At 48.9% G+C, this 21,302-nt stretch overlaps 1 protein-coding gene across 4 annotated transcripts in view; it reads right to left on the bottom strand.

Annotated features, from left to right (window-relative positions):
• The window catches only part of LOC122683080 (myosin VIIA and Rab interacting protein), a 217,512-nt gene that overhangs the window by 50,765 nt on the left and 145,445 nt on the right, over nt 1-21,302 (bottom strand). For all 4 annotated transcript variants that reach the window (XM_043886620.1, XM_043886623.1, XM_043886621.1 and 1 more), the window contains exons 5-10: nt 20,920-21,000; nt 17,025-17,122; nt 16,717-16,797; nt 15,523-15,666; nt 7,351-7,498; nt 4,988-5,616 (exon numbers count right to left, since the gene is read on the bottom strand). In XM_043886620.1, the coding sequence (XP_043742555.1) occupies nt 4,988-5,616; nt 7,351-7,498; nt 15,523-15,666; nt 16,717-16,797; nt 17,025-17,122; nt 20,920-21,000 (1,181 nt within the window). The remainder of the gene's footprint in view (nt 1-4,987; nt 5,617-7,350; nt 7,499-15,522; nt 15,667-16,716; nt 16,798-17,024; nt 17,123-20,919; nt 21,001-21,302) is intronic.

Genomic DNA, 21,302 nt, shown 5'->3' with positions numbered 1-21,302 from the left:
AGCGGTGAAGAATTGGGGTGGAGAAGTGGGGACTCTCACCCTTTAATCTGTGCATTGGAGGAAATTCAGATACAATTTGAATTAGACTGAAGGGCTTGCTTGGGAGTGTTCTCTTAACACACCTCAGAGGTAGGAGGAGCTGTTCACAGGTGTGGGGGGTGTTGTCACTCCACAACCAACAATGCATGGTCTTGCAAGACGTCTCAGAGTGCCTCTCTTTGAATTCAGAGCTGTAGAGCATTCATGAACCAGGACTTGGGGGAGGCAGCCATCCACTCCTTGACAGATCCCCCAACCCGATCCAGGAGCAGCTCGGACCAGCAGAGGTCAGGTTATTTTGGGCCCTCATAGACCTGAACTGACTGAGCTGTCCTTAGAGTGATGTACTGGCCCACACTGAGTGACTCTGTGAGAAGCAGCCTCCAAAGTGCGTGTTGATTTGAAGCAGTTTATGGGGAGGGTGCTGTATCCTATGTTCTCTCCATAAGGAACCGTGGGATAAATTGCTCTGGGATCTCAGCTCCCGGAGCAGCATCTTTTAAGGAATGGATTTATGATTCTAACATGGCTTCCATGGCTCAGAAAACTGCTCGTAGTCTCCTGCAGATATAAGTTTAATTATTCAATAACGATTTGACGACAAATAACAACGTTCGATCTTACCTCATGCTGTGTGTGTGCTGTGCTTAGTCGTGTCTGACTCTTTTGTGACCCTTTGGACTGTAGCCCGCCAGGCTCCTCTGGGATTTTTCAGGCAAAAATACTGGAGTGGGCTGACATGTTGTGACATTCCAACATGGCACTTCCATGTTGGAGTCTTCCCAACCCAAGGATCAAACCCGCGTTTCTTGAGTCTCCTGCAGTGCAGGCAGATTCTTTACCACTGAGTCACCGGAGAAGCACTTCTTACCTCTCGTTATCCCCCAAAGTAAAGTACAGATGGACTAAAGAGCTAAATGTAAAATATAAAACTATAAAGTATTAGAAAAAAAAACAGGAAAACATTCTTAAAACCTTGGAGATTTAAAACTTTCTCAACCAAGACACAAAGTTTAAAGGAAATGAAAATAACTGATTATTAGTAACAAAATGTTTTGCATGTAAAATATACTTAAAGTTAAGGAGAAAGTGATAGACAAGGGGAGAGTATTTTCAGTGTGTGACCATCAAAGAACTAAGATCTACCGTGTAATTAGAAAATAAAACTAATTTCTAAAAACCAAGAAGAAAAAGTCTGAAAAAATAATAGAAGAAACATACAAATGTGTCTTTCACAGAAGAAAAAAATGCAAATAGCTGTAAATATAGGAAAAAATATTCAATTTCAGTAGTAACTATGTCAACTAAAAAGAAATATAATTTTTTTCCTCACATAAAGTTGGCAACAATGTAACAGACTGACACCACCAAGTATTGTTGACAGTATGAGAAAATGCGCTCCACGGCGCGAGGCTGTGCAGACTGCTGTGAGGTTTGGAGAGTTTAATTCGGGGAGTACTCATTAAAATTAAAGATCCATTTATGCCTCAAGTCAGCAAGTCTGCTCCTGTCCTTGTATAAAGAGGTTTGCACACTGGTACTTTCTGCGGTATTGTTGAAAACACCAAACACTGAAAAAGTCTTGAATATCCATCATTATAGGAACTATTGATTGTGGATTCCTCCCCTCCTTGGAACACTGGGGAACTGAGGGGGTCGGGTGGGATGTTCGGAGCAACACTGGTAAAGTTCTTTTATCATCAGCATGACTTAGAATTGTCTGTGCCTGGTGCAAGGTGATAATAAAAAGGCGGACTTGGATTCGATTTATTGTTGTTTTAAAATTCTCATCAGGCAATGCTTCCATATTGCTTGCGTCCTGGACAAATTGCTCCCACTCCCACACTCCCCCCTGGGGACCCCTGGGATGCAGAGAGCTGTGTGCTCTGACCTCTCCACCACTTACTGTTAGGAAGAAGAGGTGGAAGAATAGAGGGAGCAGGATGCCAATTTTGCTGAAACACAGATACATTTACAGAATAATATTTCTAAATGTGCTATACATACGTGACACACAAATACAACTGTAGGCATGCGGTGGGAGACAGCAGGGATGTAGGGTTGTGGTCAAGGCAGACTGTATCTGTGGTGGTGGTTTAGTCACTAAGTTGTGTCCGACTCTTGGAACCCCATGTACTATAGCCTGCCAGACTCCTGGGTCCATGGGATTTTCCAGGCAAGATTACTGGAGTGGTTTGCCATTTCCTTCTCCAGGGGATCCTCCCAACCCAGGGATCAAACCCTAGTCTCCTGCACTGCAGGCAGATTCTTTATCGACTGAGCTACCAGGGAAGCCTGACTATATCTGTATGTTTTAATAACGTCTATACTATTTATATATTTACATATTTACATATGTGCATATATTTATAAGTATGCGTGCGTGCGTACTAAGTCTCTTCAGTCGTGTCTGACTGTTTGCGACCCCATCGACTGTAGACCGCCAGGCTCCTCCGTCCGTGAGGATTCTCCAGGCAAGAACACTGGAGTGGGTTGCCACGCCCTCCTCCAGGGGACCTCCCCAACTCAGGGATCGAACCTGCGTCTCTTGTGTCTCCTGCATCAACAGGAGAGTTCTTTATCACTATGCCATCTGGGAAGCCCTTATAAGTATGTAAATAGTTAAAAATACACGTTTATATACCTTTTCTTTTTTGAGAGGAGAGCTGCCCTAGTAAGCTGAACAGAAGGGAGGACGAAGAGGAGGGCCAGGTTTCTGACGTCCCCAGAAGTTCAGTGCCATCGCCACCTAGTGGGGAGGAGAGGACACTGCCAGGGAGGCAGATCGCCTTGGTCCTGGATCCTTTCTGTGGGCCCTCGCCTTCTCCCTGTTGATGCCTCCTAAGACTCATCAGCAGAAGACAACTTACAAGTCACCTTAGAATAAACAGGAAACTTCGGGCACCTAGTGGTGATGGATAGGTGGCATTTTATACCTGCATTTCAATCACACAGACAACCCTCAAGAATATCCCTTGAGGCAAGTCACTCAGAGTCCCTGGAAAATTGTCTCCACTTGAGCTAGATGATACTGAATCACAGTTGAACAGAATTTTATAAATTTTTCATTTACAATCACGACAAACTCACATGGCAGGTTTGTAATGCTCTTATTTTACAGAGGCGAAAGTGAGAGCCTGGACCAAACTTCTAAGTAATATACTAGCAGATGAGGCAGCATTGTTGCTAAATTCTGTGACCTGAGGACCTCTGAGGTCACGACTACCTTAAAGGGGGCCCCAGGATCAGGGACCTGGCTGACACATTCATAGAAGCTGATACATTTACTGTAGCAGATGCTGGTGATGTCCCGGGCTGTATCCCCCTAGACCTACATGAGTTGCCCACAGCCATGGGGGACAATTTCTGACCCACTCATGGTTTTCCACCTCAGATCCAGTCTCTCTCTTCTCCATCTGAGGGATTTCTCAAGCACCATTCATGCAAACCTGTGTATAAAGTTTATGCCCACCCTGGGTGGGACCTCTCTCTACCAGTGGGAGATAGGAGACTGGGTTAGCATCTTCTAGGGGGAGAATTCTGAGCTGTGACCCAAATGACTTCTCAGCCGGTCCCTGGTGGGATGGAGCCCCAGTGGCCTATGTTGTATCTTCACCGGCCTTTCTCATTTCTTGGTTTCACTCTTGGGTTTCCTGGGATTGCTTCTCTCAAACTCTACAACCAAAATTTTAATTCCAGACCTGCTTTTTATGGAACCCAAACTGAGAATGCAGGACACGGTAGCTAGGTACTATGGGAGACACAACGATGTTCAGAAAGTGGGTGTGGTTTCCCCAGGAGCATAAAACGTCACGTTGATAGTAATGTGAGTGGCAATGATGATGTGCCTACAGAAGACAGAGGCAACCTGACTAGATCTTCCACAGGCTTGCAGTTTCAAACAGTTCAAAAGGGCATTTGAACTTTCCAGGCTTCACTTGTGTTACTTTAGAGTTCAGAAAATATCACTATGGGAAGGCCTGAGTTGGCATCACAGAGTTTAATACTCAGTCCACGGTGATCACTGTGGAAGCGATCACCATGGATGTGAGAGGTGAGGGCAAGGTCACAGCATGATCATAGACCCAGAGCTGCGGATGAGCAGGGTGTATTCAGAGAATATAAAGTTAATCTGGATGGGAGTCCATGACCTACCTGACACTGTAAGTAAAGAGAGAGAGAGGGAGTGAGTGTGTGTGTATAGAGGAGCGTTTTTCTAGGGAGAGATTCTGTAGCTTTAATCAGATTCTCTAAGGGGGTTCATGAGCTAAACCACAAGGGAGGAGACCCTGAGGACTCTTGAGATGGCTTGTGATGGGAACCAGGAATCACAGAATGTTAGTAAACTGCGCCCTCAGTTATGAGATCGAAACAACATTGACTGTGTCCTTGTTCGTGTTCTAGGAGAGAGCTCAGCTCTTTACAAAGTTATCTTCTCCACTCATCACAACCATCCTCTGAAGTGGGTTCTAATATTATCCCCATTTGACAGATGAGAGAACTGAGACCTAAGAGGATGCCTTGTCCAAAGTCACATGGCTGGATGTGAACACGGGCAGGCTGATTCTAGACCCCATCCCCTTAACTCCATGCCAGGGGTCCTCAGACTTTAATGCACAGCAGAATCACCAAGACAGCTTGGGCTCCATCCCCAGAATGTTGGATTCAGCAGCTCTGGGGCAGGGCCCAAGGATCTGCATTTCTAATAAGTTCCTAGGTGCTATGGTTGTGGCTGGTCTGGGGGCCACACTTTGCAAGCCCACTTTGAACTCTAAGCTCTCATCTCCAGAGAGGAGGGTACGCCTCCGAGAGTTGTGACCTATGTCAGCCTCAAAACCAAGATAACAACCTGGATCTGTGGGTTCAGAATCCAGGACTCTCCACGCCACTCTTAAAAATGAGCCTACTTAAAAATGAGTGGGTGCATATGTGCACCCCGCTTTATTACCTGATGTGTGTCCAGCTCCGGGGGATGGCCACTGGGGGAAGGCAATTCCTTGCTTAGCTCCTCGGAGCCCCCCCGGGCCCTCCTCCACCTTCGGGCCCTCCGATCTGCGGCGTGGGGGGCCTCCTCGGGCTCGCTGCTGTCTGAGGTCTCCCTGCCAGCTGCCTGAAGGTTGAAGTTCACATCCAGCTCTCCCTGTAGGCGCATCTTCTCGGCTGCGGGGTTCCGGGGGGCCTTCCTCTGCAACCAGGACAGCCTGGCCCGGTGCCCAGCTTCCCGGGATGAGCCCACCGAGGAGGTCTCCGAGTCGGACCACATGGCCTCGGGGTTGGGCGAGGGCCCAGAGGAGGCAGAGGGGCCTTGGTCTGAGCCCGGAACCTGTGCGGGCTGAGTCTGGGGTTCCCTGGGCAGAGCCCGGGGCTGCAGGCACAGCGTGCTCAGGGCCTCCCTCCAGTCAAAGTCCTCCTCGCTGTCGGAGCCCAGCTCATCGTAGGCGGATGCCACGCTGGAGGCTGCCTCCAGGGCCTGAAACGTGCCGCTCTTAGGTTTGGCCAGCAGGCAGGTTGGGGGCAGAGCCCCATCCTTCAGGGCCATCCAATTCCCATCAGGGCTCTGCAGAACTGGGGCCACAACTGTGGGCAGGAGGGAGAGAGAAGCCAGAGAGGGACCGTCAGCGCCTCAGAGCGAGGGGCCCCTCAGACAGCCCTCGTCCTCTGCCCCCCTCTTCCTAGAGCTCTTTCTGGTCTCCCCACCCAGCCGTGGGCTCCTGCTTCCCTGAGTTGCTGTGACAGCCTTTCTGGTTCACTCCAGTATCCATCCTGGCTTCTGGCTGACCCGGCCTGGTGACAGGGGCCCTGCGGCAGGGGCTGGGTCTCAGTCATCCTGAAGTGTTCCCAAGATAGCTCGTGCGGAGGAAAGAGCAGAGGCTGGGAAGTCAACTGTAGGGATGCTGTGGGCTGAGTAAACCCACCTCCAGCTCACACCGAGAAACTCGAGAGCAGGGACTGTCCTCAGATCTTTATTTCCCCGCACCGAGCACGTGTGAATACGGCAGACGCTCAGTCAAGGTCTGGGAAGTGAGAGTGTGTCTGGGGGGATATGAATGTGTTGAAGGCACTGTCAAGACTGAAGACTGAAGGTGGGTTTACTCAGCGTCCCTACAGTTGACCTCAGCCATGGACCAACAGGCCCCAGAGCCGGCCCTTTCCCGGAGGCATAAACAGAACTTCTGAAAATAGTCCATGGACATTAACCTTCTGGGATGACCTCTGTACCTCCTTTGTTCTACACTTTTGCTCTGCTGAGATGGAGAGGTGCCCCCAAGGAGTAACCTGCTTCCTGCGAAACAGATCAGACATCTTTCAAGACCTCTGGGGTTAGTCTGGACAGCTTAGCATGTCAAGGGCCGAGTGGTCCTCAGAAAAACCAGCTGTTTTCTACACAAGTGCTTTCTGTTCTTTAAGGCTCCATCCTGAGAGGTGCATGGAGTTTTGAGCTGAGTATGAAATCTTTTTTGTGTGTGGTGTTGTCGAGCTAAGTTTTTGTTTCTACGCAATGATAAAATTACACATAGGTGCCTTAGTTTAGAGCAATTTAGGCACAAAACATGTTTTGAAAACCAAGATCCTTTGCAAATTTATTTGGAATGCTCCTAACCCAGCAGGAACTGTTTTGTGAAATGTACTGTCTGCTAGAAGTGCTTATTATAAAACCTCCTAAGTTGGTCAATTTCTTCGTTTAAATTTTGAAATGCTCTTTCTTTGTTATTTGTTTACTGCGGAGACACTTGTTAACATGCATAGTTGAGTTCTGACGCTTGGGTCACATTAGCTTGAACACTGAAATGAATGCCTGCTGGGTTGGATTGGTGTTCCTGTGAAAGTGAAAGTGTCTCAGTCGTGTCTGACTCTTTGTGACCCCATGGACTATAGAGTCCATGGAATTCTCCAGGCCAGAATACTAGAGTGGGTAGCCTTTCCCTTCCCCAGTGGATCTTCCCCACCCAGGAATTGAAGCGGGGTCTCCTGCACTGCAGGCGGATTCTTTACCAGCTGAGCTATCTGGGAAGCCCTGGTGTCCCTGGCCTACATCTAATAAGACACCTGCTCCTGTCCACACAGAACAGGCAGCTGAAGTGGGGCTGTGCAGCCAAGTGATCTGAACCCACCTGCCCACTGTCTCGAAGGTCTCAGCAAGCAAACCACCCACATGGGAAGCATGCCCGCCTTATATACAGTGTGCTGTGCGAGAGACCCCATGACCTGATGGCCCAGCTGTCCCAGATGGGCACACCCCCCACTCAGACTGATGGTAGGAGGGGCTGAGCCGCCTCCCGACAGCATTTCTGAACCCCGCAGAACAGTTACTTGTCTGGTCCAGCCTGTCCACGCTCTTCCAGCTGGGCAACGCCTCCTCCTCCCTCGGCTGCTGGCCCCTTGGCTGCCTTGGGGCAGCCTCCAGCGAAGGGGTCCTCAGGGCATCTTCTCTGCTGAGTGAGAACGCAGACTGCGACCGCTGTGCAAAGAAAAGAGGGGGAGGGGTGACCTCGTCAGGCACAGTTCCCAGGGGGACTGCCTTCCGATCCGCAGGTACCCCACCGCATGGAGATGACGCAGCTGACGGTAATGGCTTTTCTCATCTTGAGGTTCAGAAGCTTCAAATCAGTACCTCCTGCTGGGAAAGTATTAGCTGCTCAGTCGTGTCTGTCTCTTTGTGATCCCATGGACTGTAGCCCGCCAGGCTTCTCTGTCCGTGGAATTCTCCAGGCAAGAATACTGGAGTGGGTAGCCAGGTCCTTCTCAAGGGGATCTTTTCTGACCCAGGGATTGAACCCAGGTCTCCTGCATTGCAAGCAGATTCTTTATCGTCTCAGCCACCAGGGATGCTACATCATGCCATATAATGGCACAAGTGGTTCCCCATTTATTCCACTGCAAGTGGCCAGGCCTCCCAGAAAGCATCAGAGATGTAGCAGAATCCAACAGAGCTGGTTCTTACAAGGCTCCTACTTACCCAGTCATTCTTCCAGCTGAGATTTCTTAGGGCCAATTGTGTGTGATGAAAATAAGAGCATATCCCTTCAGAGACCTCCAAACCTGAGCATTGCAGGAGTGTAAGTAGAAAATTGTAGTACAATGTAAGTGCTGAGATAGATAAGTGAGCCATGACGGTCAGTCCACAATCCCAGAGACTCTGCAACACATTCCCATTTAGTTAAAATAAACTCTAACCTAAGGACAAGTGGTAGAAATGACTGACAAGAAACATGTTAGAACTGTATCATTTCTGTATGTTACAAATGTAATTTCGAGAATTTGTAGCTCCCTGTTCTATACAGGGAATTCCATCAAACAGAAAGAGACCAATTTTTTCCATTGTCATTTAATGAGAGAATTCTCTTCTCTTGGGGATTTACTTTGCTCTTTTTATATGGGTGAAATGGAGGAAGGAAAGGGCCAAGCCACAGAAAGCATCTCTGTGATATGAAGCAAAGTATTGATCTCTGACTTCGGCCTTAGGCAGTTTGGCGCCACCTGCTGGTCAACATCAACACTAACAGGCCTACTGCCTTCTCTCCCTGGGAGAAACGAATGGGCTTTCCTCCTTTCCCACCACAGATGCTGAGAGTAGGAGGCAAACGGGGAGCGTGTTTGGAGAGTTGTGGGCAGGGCCCCCAGGCAGCTGAGGCTGGACTCGGTCATCTGAGTTCAGATGAGCCCAGGTCATCTGAACCTGGGCTCCAAGATCACTTCTGGTGCAACACCTTGACTGAGTGACTGAATTTCCTGAGAAGCAGAAACCTAATCTTGTTCTAGCTTCCCAGGTGGCGCCGTGGTCAAGAATCCACCCGCCAGTGTAGGAGACGCGGATTTGATCTTTGGGTTGGGAGGCTCCCCTGGATAAGGGAATGGCATCCCACTCCAGTATTCTTGCCTGGGGAAGTTCCATGGACAGAGGAGCCTGGCGGGCTGCAGTCCTTGGTGTTGCAAAGAGTTGAACACCACTACGTGAGCGACTAAGTGCATACACACACACAGAGCTTTGCTCTGCGCACAGTAAATGTATACTAAGTGGGAGCTTTAAAAAGCCGTTTGAGAATAACAAAGGAGAATAGCAACCACCAGCTGCAGAGTATCTGGGTGGAAAAACTGAGCATCATGCCTAGGGTTTGGGGAGAGGACAATGCACTCTGTAGCCTCACCCAGAAGGATGGCTAACCAGTCTGAGAAAAGAGGGCTGAGGACTGGGGCCCAGTATCCCCTAATCACAGGCCCACAGCCCTCCGACACCGGGCGTCTGCACGCTCTGCTGGAAAGGGTGGTGCAGCCCGTTCTGGCCCCGAAAGAGTCGTAGGAAGCCTCTTCTACTTTCCCTCACAAGACCCTGAGGCCGATCCAGGAGGAAGATGCATCTGCAGAACCAATACAGAGCCCTCTAAGCTGTGTGCCAAGGGTCACGACCCGACTCCTCTTTGATTACAGAGGAGAGTAGGACGGGCCTCGATGCAGCAGTCACAGGTTAATGCAGCCCAGGCGCGGAGGAGCTCTCCCTCTCTTATTGATCGGATAAGAGTCTGTGTGCGTTCAGTTCAAACAGGTGGTGGCCTGTGGGAAACCCCGTTCCTCAAGCTGGGCTGAGAGTCCTGCTGCTTTAATACTCTGTTATATGACACTCTATTGCAACATCTGTTTTTCTGCTGGTGTCCCCACTAGTCTGCAATCAACTGAGGGCAGTTAAAGGACGGTTAATGGTGACAGCTCCTGGCGCAGTAACTTGTATAGAACCGGGGATCAATGAATGTTTACTGTGGAGTGGATGTCACTTGAGGTAGGGCACAGGATAGCTTTTCAGAAGTGCCTGTTGATGGTGATGACCTTCCTAACTTCTTGGGTGACACTGGGGAGCAAGAGAAACAAAGAAGAAGCCCGCTGTCATCCTCACTCATATCATGGAGGGCAACGTCTTACTTGGAGGAGAGCCAGGCTAACACACTCATCCAGTGGATTTTTGGCCCAGGGTCAGTTGCGTCATTCCAAGGGCATGGCAAGCACTGATCCTGTTTCTAGTGCCCTGAACAGCTCTGATACTTGGCAACAACGAAGGTTTTCTTGGGGTTGGGTATTCAGGGAGCCATCTACAATTTTGGGAAATCCTTGACAGATGATGAGTGGCGATCATAGAGGAGAGATCAAGGCTGACAGTCTGTTGGCAGGTGAAGTTATTAAAAATGAAGCAAAAAAATCCATCCATGTCAAACTGCCATATATTCAGGGGGATACACCCTTCTTTTTAAAATCTGGCTGTGCCATGTCTTAGTTGGGGCATGTAGGATCTAAATCCCTGGCCAGGGATTGAACCCATGTACCCTGCACTGGGAGCGTGGAGTCTTAGCCACTGGACTACCAGGGAAGTCCTAGGGGGACATAGCCTTGACATGCCTCCCACCTTGGACTGGCAAGAACCCCCCCTTCCTGTAATCACACAGATCTTCCTGTCTCTGCTACAGTCATATTCCAACTTGTCGTCTCTTCCACGGACTGTGAGCTCCTTGAAGACAGTCTTCTGGGTGTGACCCTCAGTCCCACGTTTGTGACTCAATTTGTAGGATTATAACACGGTCTGATTCTAAGGAGCTGATAGCCTGTTGCCAGGCGCAGTATTCCTGCAGCCTCCCCTGAGCTGTTTTCTATATCCTGGTCTTTATTTTTCTGTCTTCAAAATGTCACACTATAAATCAAAAAATACATGTTTAAAAGAGAGAGGAAATGATAGTATTTCATTTTGCAGTGGCTCAAACAATATTTTATTTCTGTATGTGTGTGTCTGTAAGAGGTGGCTGGGTTCCACTTCTATAGGACAAAAAGGTTCACTTACTTATAAAAGCCAAGATCAAAACAGGAAAAGCCCTTCTCTGGTCCCAAAGGGAAGATGAGATCTGTGTTTTTCATGAGCTAAGGATGCCAGGCTTTCATAACCTATTTCAGGAAAGCCACTGTTTCACACTAGGGGAAAAAACTACATCCTGACAATCACAAAAATCCCTAGAGAGCTGCCTCCAGCACATCTCAGGACACTGCTGGTCTGTGGTCTCCGGCCAGGGTGGAAAAGCCCCAGTTTTGAGACCGAGACCCAGCTTTGCCACAAGTTCATTGCAATAAACATATGGCCCAGAAGATGGCGCCACCACGACATTTTTACTTGCCAGTCGGTTCCACCTCCTCGCTCTTGGGAAGTGATGGGATCACTCGGTTGATTTATTTGCTTTATTATCCTGGCTGGGCACTCTGTGCCCATCCTTCCACTCCCATCCACAGCGTCTGTTTTCCTTCCTCTTACCCACCCTAGGGTCCATGGAAGAAACAAGGCTGGCCTTGTCAGCAAGGGCCGGCCTGAGTTACAGTGTCTGCACATCTATGCTGGGAGGCTGGGCGTGGTGGGTGGAGCCCACGGGTCCAGGAGTGTTATCATGACAGCAAGGCCTTGCAAAGATGGACTGAGAATTTCAAGCCGGCCCCACCTCTTAACTCTTGGGCATGAAAGTGTAGAATGTTGGGTAAGGGGTCCCGTGCCAGCTCCTCTTCCTGGGCTTCCCTGGTGGCTCAGAAGGTAAATAATTCGCCTGCAGTGCTGGAGACTCTGGTTTGATCCCTGGATCAGGAAGATCCCCCCTGGAGGAGGAAATGGCAACCCACTCCGGTATTCTTACCTGGAGAATCCCATGGACAGAGGAGCCTGGTGGGCTGCAGCCCATGGGGTCGCACAGAGTTGGACATGACTGAGCGACTAACACTTTGATTCTAAGCCTCAGGGATCAATGCCATGCCAAGCACACAGAGTGCACTCCGTAAGTATCAGTCAAAATAGCAGCATTTATTAAGCTCTGCCACCAAGCCAGGGCAACACCTCCATTCCCTCACTCTGTCCGGCTGGGGACACGCGGGTGACCTGCGGCAGCTTGGACCAACTTGCCCACGCACATGGTTGGTGAGGGGCGGAGGCAGGGCTCGACCTTGGGTCTATCTGGCTCCAAGCTGATGCTCTGCTGTGGCCTCTTGGTGCTGCACCTGACACCCTTTCCTGAAAGCCTGGGGACAACGCACTCCTGGCTAACAGGCCTCAGCCCAGCAGGACATGCCATCCAAACCAGCTGGTTCTGAAGCTTTAGACAAAACTCACAGGGTGATTATCAGTTACTTTTGTTAAAGCTTCCTCTGCAGTCGCTGGTCCTCTGTGTGGGCCGCAGCATCCCACCCTCCTTGTATCTCTTGGGATGGGATATTGTTGCTATGACTGCAATGATTACCATCATCGCCAACAGGGCAGACTCCCTGGGGCACTGATCATGGCTTCAAAATAGTCTCTGCTCTCAAGGAGCCTACATCAGGGGTGAACAGAGAGTGAAAGTTTTTAGTATCAAGGGTTTGTGGGCAAAGGGGTCAGCAACAGTGTTTGAATGAATAACAGCTGAGACATAGCTTTGCTTTGTATTTCTGGGGTCAGGCACAGCCATTAAATTCAATCCAATAATTGCAACAGTAATGAAAAATACTTCAGGTCTGTACTATAGTCATTTAAAGGAGAGAGCAAATGTGAGGGAGGAAAATGACAAAAACACAAAGAGAACTGGCTGAGGAAAACAGAAAAGGATGGAGAAGAGACAGAGAAGGTTAGACAGAGACACACCTCAGTTGCTGGGCACATTGCATGCCCACCCTCTGCTATCATCATTGTTATCATTAGGATCACCACATTAATACAGAGGTGACTTTTTACATACACGCGCCCAAGGAGACAGGCACTAAATGAATGATAAGCCCCTCGCTGGTGCCTGTTAGGATACTGCATCTTAAGGCTTTGAAAATCAGACTGCACTGACCTCCTTCCTGGCGGAGAGCCACACAATCAGAGAGGAAATTAAAAAGAGGGACGATCACACTGAATTTTCTTTCAAGAGAACAGATGAGAAGTCCTGTCTGACTGGAGATGGATTAAGCTTGGTTTTGCAGTTAAGACCAAGGATGGAGTCCTACAGGGTTATGGGGTTCTGCATAGTTACCCCCGGAGCCAGAGTATCCACATCCCTGGAGGACTGAGGACACAGGAGGGAGCACTGTCAGGAGGCCAGTGGTCCAGGGCCTCCAGGGTCTGCAGGTCCGGGTCCCGCCTCAAGATGCCACGAAAAGGCCATCTTTCAGCCCCCAGCCTGTGCCCACCCCCCCACCAGCTTTGGGTCAATGTTCCCTGCCAGCTCAGCTGGTAAAGAATCCACCTGCAATACAGCAGACCCCAGTCCAATTCCTGGGTCGGGAAGGTCTCTTGGAGAAGGAAATGGCTAACCCACTCCAGTATCTTTGCCTGGAGAATCCCCGTGGACAGAGGAGCCTGGCAGTCCACGGGGTCACAAAGAGTCGGACAGGACCGAGTGACTTTCACTTTCACAGATGCCCAGGTTCTGCTCCAGACCCCGTGAGTCAGCGCCCCTGAATGGGGCGCCAACAGGTGATGAAGATGAGAGTCCGGGGTGAGGGCGGCTCATGGGAAAGAGGGAGAGCCACCTGCCTCGAAGTCCCCAAGACCCAAGGCTGGGCCTGCTCTTTCATATCCAGGTTCTGGCCTGTGTCCTGAAGCACTTCCACTTTTTCTGCCTTCTGTCTCTCCTTCTCCTTCTGTTTATCTTGCTCCCTAGACCAGAGCTGTGTCAGAAGACTTTCAGGGAGGGTGGAAATGGTCTGTAACTGCACTGTCCAATTTATAACGTAGCCACTGGCTCCAGGGGCTGGGGAGGACCTCAAATATGGCCAGTGTGACTGAAGAACTGGATAATAAATGTAATTTTAATGAATTTAGCTTTAAACTGTCACTTGTGTCTTATGGCCACCATATTGGACAGTGCAGACCTGGAATCTCTGGGATGAAAGGGGCCTTAGGGATCGAGTCCATTGATCTCATTGTTTACAGGAAGAAGCCACATCAAAAGCTATGGAGCAGGAAAAAGGCATTCAACTCTCAACCCCACTGATAACTAGCTATGGGAGCTTAGGCAAATTATCCTACAGCTTAAGCCTCAGCTTCTTCACCTATAAAATGGGCCCAGTAATACCTGTACCTTTTGGTGGAGAGTCAAAGAAATAATGTGATGGGGTGATTTTCCTGTCTGCCTGTCCAGTTTTTTTTTTTTTTTTTTGATGTACAGTTGATGCAATGGCATTTCACAGGTGGTGCTAGTGGTAAAGAACCCTGCTGCCAATGCAGGAGACGAGAGTTCGATCCCCGGGTCGGGAAGATCCCCCGGAGGAGGAAATGGCAACCCACTCCAGTATCCTTGCCTGGGAAATCCCATGGACAGAGGAGGCTGGTGGGCTATCGTCCACAGGGTCGCAAAGAGTTGGACGTGATTTACAATATTGTATTAGTTTCAAGTGTACTGCAAAGTGATTCAGTTACATATATGTAGTTTTTCAGATTATTTTCCATTAGAGGTTATTATAAGATATTGAATATAGTTCCCTACACACTAAATCCTTGTAGTTTATATGTTATTTCATATATAGTGGTGTGTATCTGTTAATTCCATACTCCTAATTTATCTCCCGCCTCCCCACACACACCGCCAAGCTTCCCTTTCTTCTTCAGCAATCATAGTTCATCTTATATGACTGTGAGTCTATTCCTGTTTTGCACATTAGTTCATTTGTATTCTTTTTTAGGTTCCACACATAATTGATGTCCTATAATTTGTCTTTTTCTGTCTGACTTACTTCACCAAGTATGATCATTTCTAGGTCCATCCACATTGCTGCAGATGGCATGATTTCATTCTCCTTTATTCTGCCTTTCCAGTTTTAAGTTGCACCTATGTGTTGCCCCATCCTCTCCCCACTGCTATGACTGTGGGTCCCTGCAGCTGACAGAACACAAGTCCTGCCGGCCAGTTCTGCTCCTTTTCTGGCTGAGTTTCCACACCCAGGACCCAGCCTCTATCCTCTTCCCCACACACGCCCTCTCTGGGGACGGAGGAACACACACCAAAGGACTTTACGGGCTCGGTGACCCTCCCCAGACATGACAGGCCCGGGCCCTCTGGTCACTGGACGAACACTGTGCTTTGTGACCGGGGAGAAGGAACAAAAAGGTCTCTCCACATCCCGATGCCCCATGCACGTGCCACTGTGACCTCAGAAGGCAGCGGTCATTCCTTCACTGTCCTTCTCAGTCTCGGTAAGGCAAGTGCTCGGGTTGTAGGAATACACATGGCCCTAAGAAAGCCATTCTCCCCACGGGACTCAGTACAACTCTTTTCAGGAAGAATTTTCAAAAGCTTGTTGACAGTGTTATTTTTCCTAAATTGGTCTCTGCGTAAAAACCCACCTCCACGTGTAAGAGAACAGCCTCCTGGCCCCCACTCCACGCTGTCTGGCGGGCACATGTGCAGACTACAGATGCTAGGTGTGGCGGCCCCATTTCTATGGGGAGAGCGGTTCTGAGCTGCACACAGCAGGGTCCCTGTCGGGGTGGGCCAGCGCGGCATGGGGGCTCACCCAGAAGGTGGTGGAAGCTTGGGGGCCCCCCGGGGAGGCTGTGGTCCCCTCGTCAGCTGCCTTTGCCCTGCAGCTCTGGGGCTGCGGCCACTCCGGATCATCTTCCACGCGCTGCTCACTTTTGCTCTTCTGTTTCCTTATGATCTGGGGAGGAGGCAGGTGAGAAAGGGGACACGTTATTGGAGAGACTTCCAGCGCTATGTGGTGTAACTGGGATCATCTTTGGGAAATTTTTAGTCATGGAAGAGCTTAGCTTCCACAGAATACCAGCCAGTTTCAGACCTGCCTTGTGATAAAGCAGCACAACCAAAGCGTTGAACATTCTACAGCACTTTACAGTTTAAAAGTAGTCCTTTTGTGATGCTGACAACCTTTTCTATTAATTAAGTGCCTACTGTGTGCCAGTCTCTGTGCCTGACACCATATAATACAAGGGCTTCCCTGGTGGCTCAGATGGTAAAGAATTTGCCTGCAGTGCAGGAGGGCAGGTTCAATCCCTGGGTCAGGAAGATCCACTGGAGAAGGAAATAGAAACCCACTCCAATGTTCTTGCCTAGAGAATTCCATGGACAGAGGAGGCTGGCCGGCTGCAGTCCATGGGGTTGCTTGATACCATATATGCTCTCTGCTTGACACCATATATGCTTTACCTCATTTAATTCTCAGAATAACTCTCAGAGCTACCTACTATAACTCCCCCTATTTTACAGATGCAGAATTAAACTCAGAGGTCATCAGTTAAGGGCACACAGCTCATCAACAGTGGAGCTGGATCTCAAACCCAGAGTCTCCGGCTGTACACCCTGACTTTAGGAAGGGTCTGAAAGCCCTAAGGAGGGGGCAGATACCAAATGTCATGAAGGAAGGCTTCAGCTTGTCTGTGCCGCTTGCTATGTTGGGCATGGCCACTTGGGTTTAATAAGTCCCTTTGTACAGAGGTCTCTGGGCCCAGTTCCTGGCTCCTCCCCCACGGGCTCAATCCCTAAGGGCAAGCAGGTTCACACTGCCTAGTTGTCACAGGGCAATGCAACGCCTCTGCCTTAGCCCCGGAGTACAATGGCAAAAGTGAGAAGAAACAAGACAAACGACGCCCGAGACAACAGTGGTACCCACGGCGGCGCTTCTGCTGACCGAAGGCCCTGGTCCAGGCCAGGCTGGCCCACTGCCGCCGTGTGGTTGCCAGGGCGCACCTACCTTCTGCAGGATGGTTGTGGCCAGCTCCTCGGCCAGCTCCTCCTTGTGGTCCCGCAGGTAACTGGCCTCATTCTGCTTGTCCTGCAGTGGGAAGAAGAGAAGGGCGTGAGCTGTGGGTGTATTTGGGGGACTTGGCAATCGATTTCTTGGGAGCCCTGACCAAGAAATGCAGGGGGAGGGTGGGCTCAGTTCAAGGATGGTTATATGATGATGGCGTCCCCACAAGATGCACTTTCTCTTGGCAGCCAGGACCCCACCCACACCACCTTCCAGACAGACATTGCAGGGCGGGGGTGCGGGTGGCATACCAGGCTGTCCCCATAGGCTTCTGCTTTGGAGATGGCTTCCTCGATGGCCTCTTCAGCCACCCGTAGGGCGACAGCCAAGGTGTCCATCATGCTGTGTCCTGGACAGGAAACAGAACACAGACCACTTCGAAAAGGCAAGGACAAGTGAAAGGTCCTTGTGTCAAAGTCATGAGCTGACTAGGACGAGGCTAGGCCATCGTCCTCTTGTGCCCGGCACTACGCACAGCTCCGAACATGCAAAGTGGCTTCAAGACGACTGGACAAAGGGACTTAATACAGCAGTACTTCATCTACCTTCTCAGACAGAGATGATGCTTTATTTTGTGCATGTACTGTATCATTTGTAATGATAGGCAGGAAAACTGTGAAATCTTCTAAGGGCTGTGCTCATGGTTTAATGCAAATACAAAACCCACAAAAGAATTTTTTAGATTCTAAACCCATACTGTCAATAGCGTTGGCCGACCTTGCCCAGCTCAACCACCTACTGGGCCACAGACCAAGTATCTTGGTTTAACAACATAGAGTTGCAGATGAACAGCGAAGGGACTCAGCCATACGTATACCACCCAGGCTGCCACATAACATTGTTAGAGCTGAGATTCGAATTCAGGACTCTCTGTCTCCAATTTTAACCACAAAAGTGAGATAAATACAAACTAACATGATTTTTAAAAATAAGTCTATCATGTATCTAGTGAATGTATTTTTTGCATATGGCAACAAACAGGAGGAAGTGTCCTTAAGCCAAAGGACTTCCACAGGTGACAGAATTCTCTTCGGAGTCAAGTGCTTGGAAGAGTTCTGTTTCCTGGAGGTACTAGATGTTTACCTCTTACTTGAAAGTGAGAATTTCTATCATTCCTCTTAGTTCACCCCAGAAGCCCAACTCACATCAGGAATGAGATCAGAGGTCTGCAGGGGCTGGTTGCCTACGTCTCCTCCTCCCCTTCTCAACCTCCTGTTTCCATCTATAATCTGCTAGTCATGCATTATTGAACACATGCAAATCTCCTGAAAGCTGCCTCGGGTTCTTTGTAGAATGAGATAAGGTGTAAATATATCAATTCATTAATTAATCAACCCCTAAATTAAAATACTTAATTCAAGCTTCTTAGGCTCCTGAAGACACACATGTGGACAGAAAGTGGCATTTGGCAAATATAATAAAATCTCCCAAACCAACCCGAGCATATGTGCTATGCATGCTAAGTCACCTCAGTCATGTCTGACTCTTTGTGACCCCACAGACTATAGCCCGCCAGACTCCTCTGTCCGTGGGATTCTCCAGGCAAGAGTACTGGGGTGGGTTGCCGTTCCCTTAAACTCCAGGGCATCTTCCCAACCCAGGGATCGAACCAGCATCTCTTATGTCTCTGCATTAGCAGGCAGGTTCTTTACCATCAGCACCACCTGGGAAGCCCAAACCAACCCAGTTAAAGTCAAAGCCATCTAGCCAGGCAGCTGATGAGGACATTGCAGGCTGGCTGTGAGTCCTGACAGAGACATGCCTAGGGTTCAGCACCCCTCAGGTGTGGCTGAGTGAGCACACGCTTTCCCCGGTGTCTCTATCAGAAGAGTATTAAATTTAAGTTGTCACCACACTCAGTGCTCTCTGGAGACAGACACCGTATCTCCCATCTCTCTTCTTTAAGAGGCCAGGCAATGTGTTTTTCACAGAAGTAGTGCCCTACAAATTCTTGTTGATTCAAAGTGCACCATGACCTCCCCAGAACTAGGCTCCGAGGGCCCCAGTGATGCCCCAGTAAACAGCAGCTGAGTCCACACGCTCATGGGCTTTCCAAGCCATCGGGTGATCAGACACATATGTAACAGCTAAGAAGCGCGTGGAGATCCTGTGACGGGGCCAGTCACCAGCTTCCATAGAGCCCTGGAAAGAAGGAGCGTGGAGACATCAGAAAGGCTCTGGAGGCCACATTTAAGACTTTGGCACAAGGTGGACTGGAGCGCTGAAGATGTGTGGTCCGAAAGTGAAGGCTTGAGTCAGCTTCAGAGATAACTGCTGGGGGGTGGAGGGGGGGATAAGAGGGCAGGGGCAGAGTGGCCGAAGTTTAGAGGACCAGTTAGGTAGAGGGATGGTTACTTTTGTGTGTCAACTTGGTAAAGCTATAACTGCTGCTGCTGCTAAGTGGCTTCAGTTGTGTCCGACTCTGTGCAACCCCATAGATGGCAGCCCACCAGGCTCCCCTGTCCTTGGGATTCTCCAGGCAAGAACACTGGAGTGGGTTGCCATTTGCAGCAGCTGTTCAATCCAACACTAACCCAGGTGTGGCTATGAAGGTTTCTGTAGGTGTGGTTCACATTGTGGTTACTTGTGGTTAGTTGACTTTGGGTAAAGGATATTACCCTTGAAAATATCAGTAGGTCCCATCCCATCACTTGAAAGGCCTTAAGGGCAAAAACAGAGGTTTCCCAGAGAAGAAATCCTGCCTTAAGACTTGAGGATCAACTCCTAAAGAGTTTCTAGCCTGCTGACCTATTCTATAGATTTTGGGCATGCCAGGCCCCAAAACTGTGTGACCCAAGTCCTTGAAATGAAGTCCTTTGTATGTGTGCATGTGTGTTATGTGTACATATCCTATTGGTTTTGTTACTCTGGAGAACCCTGGCTGATTTAAATGGTCACTGAAATTAATATTAATATAGGAATGTTAAGAGCAGGAAGGTGCTCAGGCCATAGAATAGAATAGAAAAAGAAAAGAACTTTCTATTGGAAAGGAAAAGTGCAACTTTCTATTGGAAAGAAAAAGAAAATTTCTCTTGGAATAGAAAGAAAAGAACAGGATTGCAAACAGAACCGATAGGAACTTGGGAGACTGGGTGGAAGTGGGGACAGGGATTGAGGGAAAGGTTAAGTCTTGATGGTGGGCTTAAGTGGCTGAGGAGCTTGATTAGGACACGCTGAGGGGCTACAGCTACTCAAGATCCCTGGAGGAGCTACAGCTCCTGATGGTCAAGCATCAGAACTCTGAGTCTAGACCTCGGGCTGAAGTGAGAGCTAGGCATTCAGACGGAGGTGCACCATGGTCACGTGTCAACCCAGGGAGAAGATTCAAAAAGGAAGGATGAGAGAGGACCAGACTTTCATTCGAAGGTGTCTAAGGAGAGAACAGGGTGAGTGCAGAAGCTGTGGGTGGTGGGCACACCAGAGAACCAGGGGGACTAGGAAGCACCTGTTCCAACACCCAGCACTTCAGGGAAGGAGTGCAGTGTTGGAGGAGGTTTTATTTGTAATTAGAAGTTTGTTTTGCTTTTGATCTCTGTTCTAAAGGAACGATTATATTGGTATAAAAAGTCAAAGTCAATCCATAAATGGTACGTTCTTTCTAGGAGTATTTCAATATGAATTGCACAAGTGAGTTTGTTGATTATTATATTCTAACTCCAGAAAAACACATATTCTAAAAGTGAAGTGAAAGTTGCTCAGTCCTGCCCAACTCTTTGCAACACCATAGACTGTAGCCAGCCAGCCTCCTCTGTTCATGGAATTCTCCAGGCAAGAATATTGGGGTGGGTTGCCACTCCCTTCTCCAGAGGATCTTCCCAACCCAGGGACTGAACTCAGGTCTCTTGCATCGCAGGCAGATTCTTTACTGTCTGGGCCACCAGAGAAGCCCAAAACACACACTAGTTGATCGTTAAGTATCTAGTGGTTGGTAGGGAATGAATGCACTTCTCTAGGTTACACCTTAGATATATTCAACTATTTTGATGATGCATTCACACAAATGGCAATTAAAGAAGACCCAGGGAGATGCTCATACACAATAACAGAGTTCCATCAGTGGTCCCAATGCAATGAGGGACCTGACGATCTGAAGGAGTTTCCAGTCCTCCAATCTCCCATTAGGTGTAAACCCATAAGCAACCTTACCTTCTGACTGCCTATAAAATGTTGAGTCACTGCCTGAAACACTTCCTTCATTCTCCAGGTTTGCCTCAAAGAAGTTTCCTCCTGAGAGAGAGAGAGGATATAAGATTATCCAAGGTGTTCAGTGAGCCTGGCGCACTGTGCTACTAAATTGGCAGACCACCATTACCCACTTTGATTATTTGCCTTGCAAATAAGTTTAGGGAATTCCTGGGTTTTTAGGCAATAAATTTAGGGAATTACTGGGTTCCACAATAAGCTACAGATTTTGACCAGTCACATTTTTTCTTTCTCATATTAATTTCTCATGTAGCATCGCTTCCACCCCCAACTTTCTTCCAGAGCCTTCTTTGGAAGTAGTATGGAATCAAACATGGAACAAAAGA

The sequence above is a fragment of the Cervus elaphus genome, chromosome 24 (genome assembly GCF_910594005.1).
Source record: "Cervus elaphus chromosome 24, mCerEla1.1, whole genome shotgun sequence".
Taxonomy (NCBI): domain Eukaryota; kingdom Metazoa; phylum Chordata; class Mammalia; order Artiodactyla; family Cervidae; genus Cervus; species Cervus elaphus.
Note: the sequence above shows the minus strand (reverse complement) of the source record. Positions and strands in the feature narration are given on the sequence as shown.